This window comes from Electrophorus electricus, chromosome 14 (genome assembly GCF_041902795.1).
Source record: "Electrophorus electricus isolate QZ-2024a chromosome 14, ASM4190279v1, whole genome shotgun sequence".
Lineage (NCBI taxonomy): Eukaryota > Metazoa > Chordata > Actinopteri > Gymnotiformes > Gymnotidae > Electrophorus > Electrophorus electricus.
Genome location: NC_137510.1, coordinates 5,774,314 through 5,785,075, shown reverse-complemented (window position 1 = coordinate 5,785,075; position 10,762 = coordinate 5,774,314). Strand labels below are relative to the sequence as shown.

Below are 10,762 nucleotides of genomic sequence, written 5' to 3'. Positions count from 1 at the left end.
TTCTTTCCCTATGTGTTGTATTCCCTCTGGTAGGGTCCTAGCTTACAAGTACTCCTACCCTTAGACGCAGACCTAGTATAGTAACATAAAAAGATTTCTTCCATGGAGACTATTGTAAGTCACTCTGAACAAGACTGTCTGCTAAATACTGTAATGGGAAAGTTTTTATATACTCACGTTTTATACTGTTTGTATCAGGCACAGACTACATTTATACATTTTATTTATTTAGCTGTTTATTTGTTTGTTTGCATTGCCACCGCTATTATCAGTCCCACCCAAACTGAAAAACGCGCTTATTACTTCCGTGCCCCAAACAACACCCTTGAGTGTTTTCACCGGGCAACTATCCTCCCTTCGGTTTAAACCACACGGTGTAACGTTCCGTTTAAACGTGAAGCCGTCGGTTAGCTGTTACACAACAGTCCTGACCTGGCATTGGTCGATTGACACAGAAAGGGGCGTGTAAAATAGCGTATTCTCCAACTGCCACTGGTGGAATTACTTTTGAGGGGCGTGTCTACGACTTTCATTCACAAATGTTTTTGAGGCTGCAGCTGAAGTAGCGCACCACCACGGGCGCCTCCTGCAGTAGGCGTTTCTAACTGATCCACTTGTCTGGAGCTCGGTGCAGCCTCAATCGGTGTACGGCTGGCATGCGACCTTAATCGCAAGTTCACGCCACTCTTCAATTTCGATACCGGTCCGTTTAGTATGCAGCGATGGACTCTTTGCCTCTCGCGGCAGACCTCTCTGGTAGGTTATGATTCCGGATGCGTTTAAAGTAGGTGGGTATTTGTAAAAGAAACAGCATATAAATGGCAGAGAATCCTTACTGTCGTGCGTGTGCTCGTCTTCCTCTCACTCGCGCCGGTCGTGCACGCGCTCTGAAAGCGATGACGTGCCTGATAAAAAGGGGCTAACGTCTCAGCACGTGCCTTCGAACACTTGGCGCAATGCATAATGAATGTTTTGAAATGTGATATGCGTAAACCTGCAGAGTACAAGTGAGTTCAACAGTTACATATAATAAAATGCTTTATGAATGCTTTATTTTCTAATGAGAATTATTTATTTTAAGTATAACTATCTTATAACTAAATATAACTATCTTATCAGAAACCGTTAGTCGGTGTAGCTCTTTTGACATCCATTTGACTGGGTTTTGCTGTACATTCGGATGACTACCTGAAATGTCAGTAGACTTGTCAGCAATCAAAGAAAGCTATTCTTATAGGAATTAATAGTAAGCGCGCTCTTTATAATAGTGTTCTTTAAGTTTCTTGGCTTGAAAGTAAACTTATCCTACTTATATTAAGGACATTAGGCCAAAAGAGGTAAAATGCTTCATATGCTTTGCTTGAGTAAATTGTGAGTAAGCTATGCTGGTTTTATTCGATGTGGTGGTCTAAAACGAATTAACCATATGTAATATAAAATATTTAAGGCCAGTCTATCTGTGCTGTTTACAAATGCAGGGAATAAAAAGGGGGCAAAACGATCTGAACGTGTCTGTTAATAGGTGTGTCTGTCAATAGGTGTGTCCGCTAATCGTTCTACGTGCGCCGACTGACAGTCAGTTATCCTGTGGGCCTACAGCAGCCACTGGGACAATAGCGCATCATAATTTAGTGCCGTTCACATGTGCTGGCTTCCCCAGTACCGAGGTTCGCTTTAATTAACATTGGTAATATAACGACCCTATCCGGAACGCTGGTGGTTGGAAACACGGGGAGGGTAAGTTAACATTTTCCCAGGCTGTATTTCTGGCCGGTGTTTTGTGTTGATCCGCCGCGTTGATGTGTTTACTCTGGGCTGTTCCAGGGTAGGCCAGTTACCCATCTTGAAACACACGTCAAACACGTGGAGGCGGCGCAACAAAAAAAAAAGTGTGGAGCACGCCAGCCAATCGCAGAAGAAGCGGTCGATTACTGGCTAGAAGATCCACCCAATAGCAGTCGTCCGTGTCATAAGCGCAGCCAGTGGGGGGCCGAGCGTGGACGGGACTACATTCGGCACGTGTATCCGTGCACACGTTGACGTTGAGAGAGGGAGGAGAAAAAGGGGGGACGGGTAGGAAAGCGAGTGAAGGAAGCGCAAGTCACCGACGGTGTTTGGGGGAGCCGACGCGCCAGCCGAGGCGTGCGAGCGAGTCTGAATAAGACGCGAGGCTGCTTGCAGCGAGATCGGTTATAAGCTATTATCGAGGTGAGGATAAATTATTATAATTTTTTTGCGTTCAAGGATATGCAATGGCGCCCATGCAGTGGAGTGTGTCGTTGCATCGCGGAGGAAGAGCTGTAACGTGAGTGTCAGGTATACTTGGCTGTCAACTCTGATACAAGTTCTGCTTGCTACGGAATTTTTCAGAGAAGTTCCGGTGTTGCGCCGAAATCCGCGAACGTGGTAACTTGTTACACAGAGCTCGCGGTGACTTCATGTGAGCGCGAGGACGAGCTTTCGTCTCGCTCATCCTGGGCGCTTGGCTGCATGAAAATGAACCCTGCACGTTACTTAAATAAAGAATTTGAGTCGTGTACCAAACTGCGAAACCGATGTAACTTGTTTCTGTTGTTGAACGTGTCCCGAAGTGCTCGGATCAGAATCAAATCCTGCAACATGGACTCAGAATATGACTGATGTCTGGCGATAACGCTCTGGATTGCATAAGAGCAGAACAAAGGCGTTTCTCTGCCTTATTCTGAATCCCCGTGCAGTTTTTCCTTTTTTCCTCCTAGTCTCGTACATCCGCTGGATAAAGACAGACAATTGTACTGTTAAGAGATGACTGGCAATTAGCAGTCGGTGACATAACTAATCTGTACTAACTAGCTAACGCATCTGTTGCTAAAGGTCAAACCATCTGCTAGTAAAAGGCTTAAAAAGTTGCGCTTAGAATGTTACCCCCGCCCCTTACACTTACCTAGGAACTCTACTCAAAAGAAAATAATTAGTTTTTATTTGGATAAATAGGGAAAACAGTAAAGGTCTGTTTGACAAGGAAGGAAAACCCCTAGAAATTCTCACCTCCGTATATGATAATATGCCTCTCGATGGAATAATGTTCTTCATGCCTTTTCCTGTGCTATGTGGAAGTTGTTTTGTTTGATTTCACAAGTTAGAAGATGTAAGGAAAGTAACATTTCACTGTTCCTAAAGCATATTTTAACGTTATCTCAAGGGCAAGTGAATTCCTCCCTGAGTCTGCCTCTGTCTACTGGACAGGGTTTGAATGCAATGTGGCCTTGAGGGGTAATATAACAAGAAAATTGCCTGAGACAGTCACAGGAATATTCCCCTGTGAACCTTTAATGCTGCTGTTCCTTTAGGTCCCTGATCCTTCACAGCAGATACAGCTAGTGATGTGAGACGTGAAGTGCTGGGTTTGGCCGTCTGACTTTAGCTCCTGGAATCAGGAGAGTGACGTAAATGGGTGACAGTCCTATATGTTTTACAATAAATGGCACCTCCTATTTTGACCCAGCAGAGTTGAACAAGCAGTGGAAAGCTTATCTTCAACAGGCAGTGCACACAGGACAGTGACTGTACTGTTACTGAGGTATCAGCTAAGGCGACTTGAGATCTTGGGATATCTGGACTAGTTTACACAGTTTATTCCCCAGAATTCAGGTCCAATTACATCATGCTGCCAAAATGATGATGCAGCGTGTGTTGTTCCTTTTACGTTTTGATACAACTTGTTACAGTTCCATTTTGATATTTTATCTTGATTTTGGTTTCGCTTTGATGGTTTAGTGGCGTAAGCTGTGTTCAGGTTTGAGATTTGAGGTCTGCAGTTTTGACCCACACCCTTTGGTCTTGGCCTAGTCATCTTGTTCTTGGTCTTGACTCTGACTTGATTGGTTAAGGTTGCGGACTTGCCTATGGTGATCTCAAACAGTCTTTCAAACATCCAATTTTATTCTGGATAAACTGATGTAGAAATGCTGCTCAAAAAGAACCAACAGCGGCCCCTATGGGTCAAGTTCTGCCAGAAGCAGAATTTGGTGCAACATGGGTCCCAGCGTGATCATGTGGGCGGGTCCCGGAGCTTGCACGTGCGTGCACACACCTGAGACATGATCGCTAAATGCACAAAGGCATTGTTGCAGCTGCAGCCTGGAGTAGGTTTCTGACTAGCGCAGTCCCTGCAGGTAGACAAACTATACCAGCACCTGAAATGGGACTGGTCTTTTTTGTTTTTGTTTGTTTGCTTTTTTAAAGTGTGTGTGTGTGTGTGTGTGTGTGTGTGTGTGTGTGTGTGTGTGACCATTAGTGTCATTCATGTTTACTGAATATTATAGGGGCGTTGGAATGGGGCCTTTGAGCAGAGGCAGAGAGATGTTTAGTGAGTAGAGCGGTGTGCGTCTGGGTTGGGGGGGGGGGGGGGGATGGGAGTAGACGGTGAATAACACTGTGTGTGTGTGCGCACGTGCATGCATGGGGCTGGAGGCAGAAGAGGAATACGAACAGCACCGAAGGTGGGGGTTAGCAGGGGGCTCCCTTGCAGTGCTCCGCACTGAGCCTGACTATACGACTCCTCCTACTCATTCCCCTGCATTAGACACATGCACACAATCTCAGAAAGGCACACCCCCTTTTGCTGCTCCGTCTGATGTCCACAGGGTCTACACAGGCTGTTTTCTGTGAACTACTCAATATCGTCTGCATGTGATCCCCCACTCTGTGTTTACACACAAATTCAATATGAGTGTTTGTCTTTTTTTTCTTTACATTGGTCTTTGATTGTTTGAGTTTAGTAATGAGGAGTTTTACATTTTTCATTTTTCCATATCTTCCTTTTGTGCAATATGTATTCAAGGGCCAGTGAGAGAGTTTTGTGATTTTTTTTTTTTTTTTAAATTTTAATTTTATTTTTTCTCTCTCTCTCTCTCTCTCTCATATCCAACCCCAGTCATGCAGCCTGCGGGAAGTGCTTCCTCCCAACCGTCCCTGGATTCGCTGAGCTCCAGTGACGGCTTCCTTTTTAGCGATGACGATTCGGGCGTTTTCGTGTCGGAGGAGGGCGGAGCCACACCGGGTGCCCGCGTGGGGCATGGCAGTGACAGCCCCGCCTCCCGCTGGTCCCGAGATGGTTTTGGGGAGGTCAGCGACCCCGCAAGATCAGAGGCCACTGCCCCGTCCACCCTACCCCCCCCCGCTTCGTCACGCTCTTCCTCAGGGCCAGGACAAGGCACTGAGGAGCGCGGGGGAAGGACCAGGAGGGAGAATGCTGGAGCAACACGAGGAGATGCGCTCTTCGCCCAGAAAGTGAGAGCACGTGATGTTTCTCTTGAGAATTTACTTCCCCCCCCGCCACGTTGACACATGCCAGTGTTACCAAAGCACAGTATTAAAACCAGTAGTAACTTCAGTGTAAGAAGAAGAATAATTCTCTGTCTGCTTCCCCCCCCGTGTCCTGGTGGTAGTGTTTGGAGCTTCAGGGCTTCGTCAGGCCTCTGCTGGATCTCCTGAACGGTCTAAAGAGGGGACGCTTTGACAGAGGTGAGGGTGGAGCGCTCTCGATTCGAGTCTCTCACTGGAATTGCCTAACTGTGTGTGTGCGCACATGTGCGCGTACGTGTATGCACAATTGTACTCTCAACAGTCCATGTGTTTGCATGCTGTTTGTATGCACATTCAACCTCATGCCGTTGAGCACGTTTGAGGTCTGGAATCAACTGGGGGGGGCACACAGGATTTCCTCTGTTTTGCTTTCTGATGTTGCAGAATACTTTGAATCTTTGCTTTTTTCAGACTTGCTGGCTCGCAGTATTGTGTTCATGTCTTGAGGGCGAGGATGCAGAATACACAGTTGCAGGATCTTTTGCAGGGAAGCATGTCTGTTCCCTTACCCTGGCAATGATTACATGGCAGACCGTAGAGAGGGTTCATATGCTCCATGTTAATGGTTGACTCATTTGGAACGTCTTGTTACAATCACCAAGTGCAGATAGATGGTGTGTGTTTTTTAGTGTGGGTAAAAGTGCCTAACTGCCCGTGGGGCGGGGCCGGACTAGTTTCCGTTTGATCCACCACGTGTGGTCCAAGCACGCGCGCACATGCTGGGTTTGGTGCCGAGCGCTGGATCGCTTCCCTGCAAGCCAGCTGCAAAGAGTCAGACATGGCACACGTATTCATGCCGTTGCTGATCTGTGTGACTGGCAGGTTTGAGCAGCTTCCAGCAGAGCGTCGCCATGGACCGGATCCAGAGGATTGTGGGAGTCCTGCAGAAGCCTCACATCGGGTAAGAGGTCTGGAAGCAGCAGGGATATAGTAGCTCAGGTTAAGAGAACTGGAGGCTGTGGAGAAATGCCGCAGTGTGTTTCAGCTCTGAGAGCCTAACGTTATGTGTGCTTATTTGCTCATGGCTGTAGCAATTCCGGTCAAACCCATCATGTCCTTCTCTGTCTGTTCCTTCCCAGGGAGAAGTATTTGCCTACTCTTTTGCAGGTAGAGATGATGCTCAAACTCTGGTTCCCTCAAGTGACACTTCGCCCTACCGGCAGAGCCGTGTCCATTGACCAATCAGGACAGGGCACATCCAGTGGCACCACGCCCCCCCACAAACACAAAGACCAGCTGCACATTCCAGTTAAGGTGAGTGGCGCACACATACAGGCCAGGCGTGGGGAGAAAGCTCCTGGTACATCTGTAGTGCGGTATGGCTGGAGCAGAAACATGGACCTGCTGAGAAACATTGGTGAAGAGGTGCAAAGGTTTTATACTTTTTGTCTGTCTCTGCTTATCCTCTGCAGAAGCGACGGTTAAGCTGGTCGGAGTCGGACTCCTCTTCCACGCTGCCTCCCATTGCATGCCTGTGCCCCCAGGTCAAAGGCCATGAGAAGTGGAGTCAGCAAAAGGAAGAGGGAGAAGCAGAGGGCCGATGCGGAGGCCCCAGACCTGCCCTGCAAGCAGACCAATTGGACAAGACGGGCAGAGCGACATCAGGACACAAGGCTGTCTACTGGTCTGAGCCTCGCCTGACATGGGTGCACGTAGCCCCCATCTTCTCTCCCCCCAAGTCCTGTCCCTCTCATGAGGGAGGAGGTGGAGCTAAGCAGAATGGGAGTGGCTACATTCTCCTCACAGTTCCCTCTTCCACCAGCAGGAGCAGTCCAGCTACACAGGACAGCTCCGTCTCCTCTACGACACCCTTCTCTGATCCTGCTGGGTGCCAAAATCAGCCTGTGGACTCAGAGACGTTGAATCCGGAAACGGGGCGGGGGCAGACTCCTCCAACCATGACACAGCCTTAGAGTGGAGCAAAACAGCATCCATTCAAAACCTGATGCACTATAAACAAGCACAAGCAACAAATCCCTGTTCTGAGCAATTGATATGAGAACTCCAAGGCGTTTCCTTTAGGACGCTTGCATCAGCAGTGTTGTTTTTATGAATATTTGGCCTTCCTGACCTCAGACACTGGTTACATGATTCTGACAGTTTGAGAGAGAGAGACACAAATGCATTAGAGGCCTATAAAAATATCCAAAACCACATGACTTGCTGATCTGGCATCAGTTGCCCATTCCTGTGAATGAGATAGCAAGAGGTGTGTGTCTGTGTGTGTGTGCGAGCTTGTACATGAGGAACTGGGAGAAAGGCGGAGGTGTCTGTTTGGTTGGAGCCTTGGAAGCCAGCCAGCTCCATCATGCAATAATGTACTGAAATATCAACAGAAGGTCAGTATGTCTCACTGGCGATTTATTAGGGCATTTTTTAGGACACAAACAGAGAAAGCACCATCCTGTCCTATCCTGCTCTGCTGTGCTGTGCCTACTGCATCTGGGCTTTGCATCTGCTTCAGCGCAAAGGGAAAATGCAGCAAGAACACGATGTTCAAGGACCAAGTTTTGCCACCGGCCGCGACAAATGTAGCAACGCTTCCGAACCCGAATCCGCGCCTCAGTCGCCTCGACTGGAGCAGTTCACCGCCAGCCTTCGGTAAAGAAAACCGTTCCCGCTAGAGCGTGTTTGGGAGGGGGGGGGTGGGGATCTCACGTGGCACCTTGGACGGCTTTGCCCGCTATGGGCGTGGGAGCCGAAGTTTGAACGGACAAAGCAGTTCCGTTTGTGTGCGAGATCTGTGACGCGGGGCACGTGTGCGTCTGGTGGAGGGGCTGGTCTCCAAAGCCTAAGGGCACTTAACTAGGTGAAGTATTTAAAATGATTTGGTTCGTTGCAGCGTACATAGAAGTAACCTAATTAATGGAACTGAAATAACAAAGGGTGGGAGGGGTGAAGTAAGTTTACCAAATGCCCATAACTCATGGGAACTTCCCAGAATAGGGTCCCCCCCCCGGCCCTCCCCTCCAACCTGAGTGCGTGCACAGTTGCACAGTCTTGGGTGCCATTCCAGGCAAATGAACTCGCGCTCTTGTAGATATTTTCTACGTGCAGTGCTACTTCTCAAAATGTCCTTGTCTACAATGGGGGGGGGGGGTAGAAAGAGGGGAAGTTTGGTCTAAATTTGAATGGACCCACGTAGCAAAGGAGTCAAGGAAAGTCGATATTGCATTTTCATACACCGAGACAGTCGAAGAGCTTTACAAATGAGAGAACACAAAGGTAATAAAAGAATTTAAGTTCAGAAAGACAGAAGGGTAATCAAGGCGCGAGTTCTCTGACAGCGTGTGCCGATCCACAGGGGCTGGGCTTCACTGTGAGTGCTGCGTCACTGCAATTTGGTTGATCACACGAGTTCTGGGCTTGAGATGGAAAGAACGGGTGTTGTGTGCTACATCTCAGCACTTGTGTAAGCCCACTGAGAGGCTCTAGATAAATATAATTTCATAACACTAAAGCTACGCACAACACTTCAGCAAGAATACTCTGCATGATTACAAACAATGACGAGCAACCTTTTTAAGCAATCTTTAAAAAATAAAAAAGCTCCAGTTTTAATAAGGTTTAAAAGTGCTGCACCTACCCTCTAAGCAACACTTGCATTTGCGTAATTTCAATGTAACGGTGATTAAAATGACATACTAATAGGGGCCCTCTGAGCCTCTGAAGGCCTCTCCTAGAGCCTTCAACCTAAGCCATGTCTGTTCCCTGTCAGCTTGGAAGGTTTTGTCACAGGGCCTTGTGCAGCTTGGCACACCATCACCAGTAGTTGTACCATCAGTAGCCCTTAGTCGTATGAGTGTCCTTGGAATGGGTCTTTCCTACCAGTTTTCAAAGATGACGATAGGGCTGAAAGAATGGACAAAGCATGGATGCATAAAGAGGTTGGTACAAAACAAAAGCAAACGCGGGGCCAGACTCACGAAATGATGCATGAAACGAGGAATAGAGAAGAGAAGACAGCATGTGCTGTAAATTAAGGCACATGGGTTGGGAGGAAAAGGTCATAGGTCAGGTGGGGGGTCTCTGCCCACCATGCTTTGAACATCTCTTACAGGCCTGCCCTCAGATTCCAGTGTTTTATTTATTCATATGTCAATTTCTACATTTATTTATGTGATTATTTATTCATATGGCAGCTGAGAGAACAGCCGCTAGCTCTACACCTTGTCGACGCGAGGTCTACGTGTTTGAGGTTAATGAAAGGGTGGGGGTGGGCTGAAGAACATCGTAGATGGGAAGACGTGCCTTTTCACCCCAGTAAGACGTGTGCAAAAATACCTACGCTACATTTTCTTTTGTGGACTTTTATCGAAAATCAGGGTACGCCACATAAGTACTGAAACACTCAAGTATTAAGAGGCTTAGAAGTCCGTGACGCACGCCGTGGAGTAGCCATGGTGACTGGTTCAATAACACTGGATTCGGATCAGCTCCGTTTATTCCCGAGAAGCACTAAAAGAAGCGGTCAGTATAAAGCGCAGCGTTGCGCGCGTCGGCCGTTACTCCAACGTGCGCCACTTTCTACGGCCTAGAAAGGGTTCCATCGGATAAGTCGAAGTGATTTTGTTTGGTTTTTTTTTAAAGGGTATACAAATGGAATTGCACAAACTTTGTGTGCTGCTATATAGTGTTTAAAAAAAACAAAAAACCTTTTAAACGTTTTTAATGCTGTCTTTCCCTGTAGCTCAACAGATTTGCCATTCTTTTGGCTCTGTGGTAAAGCATTAGTTTCTGTCTGATGTGTGTATTCATTTGTTTGTTTTCCTTTTTTGCATCAAGGTTTTGTACAAGTCTGACGCTTATTGTTTTGACTGTGGTTTTCTCTTTTTTACTGTATAAGCTAGGCTGGTCAGGAATGATGGACTGAATGATCTTGATTCTTGAGCCTTTTTTTTGTATTGCCCCTTGCTCCTTTTTGTTAAGGGCTTTCTGCTCCCTATTCTGCCAGCATATTCTGTCAACTACTCGCTCTCCTCTTCTCTCTCATGTCTTTTCCCTTGCTTAGCTTTATTGATCTTTCTACTTTTTCATTAAGGAAAACAAATGGAAATCTTTTAATAAACCACGCATTTTGGAAATACTCCTCGTATGTTTTGGTGGTCCTGAGCACGGTTAGGCGTCTGGTGTAATGCAGCATTTTCGTCTGGGTGTGCGTGTGAGTGTGTGTGCTCACCCCTCGTTCCCGAGAGGAATTCTACACGGGCAGATGTGCTGCTTCCTGGGGTACAGAATTAAAGCTGAAATAATTTGGGAAAGGACAAAAAGGGGAGGGAGGGGTGGAGGTGACCCTGAGCAACGTTGCCATATCTGACTCCTTTAATCTGTCTTGGGCAGTTTGGCTTGACCGTGTGTGTGTACGTATTTCCCCCCCTCAGCATTGCTAGCCCTGGAGTGTATAGGGCCTTGACTC

General features: G+C 47.3%; 1 protein-coding gene across 2 annotated transcripts; it reads left to right on the top strand.

Annotated features, from left to right (window-relative positions):
- Positions 1-600: 600 nt before the first annotated feature.
- LOC113578477 (uncharacterized) lies at positions 601-10,432 on the top strand. 2 transcript variants are annotated; one of them, XM_035531110.2, is made up of 6 exons: positions 601-756; positions 4,916-5,271; positions 5,430-5,505; positions 6,169-6,247; positions 6,426-6,600; positions 6,759-10,432. In XM_035531110.2, exons 1-6 carry the CDS (start codon positions 723-725, stop codon positions 7,257-7,259), a joined length of 1,221 nt encoding a protein of 406 aa, XP_035387003.2. In that variant the 5' UTR covers positions 601-722; the 3' UTR covers positions 7,260-10,432. The 2 variants fall into 2 exon arrangements, with proteins under 2 accessions (XP_035387003.2, XP_081552749.1); XM_081696623.1 differs by lacking the exon at positions 601-756 and adding an exon at positions 2,047-2,208.
- The last annotated feature ends 330 nt before the right edge of the window (positions 10,433-10,762 follow it).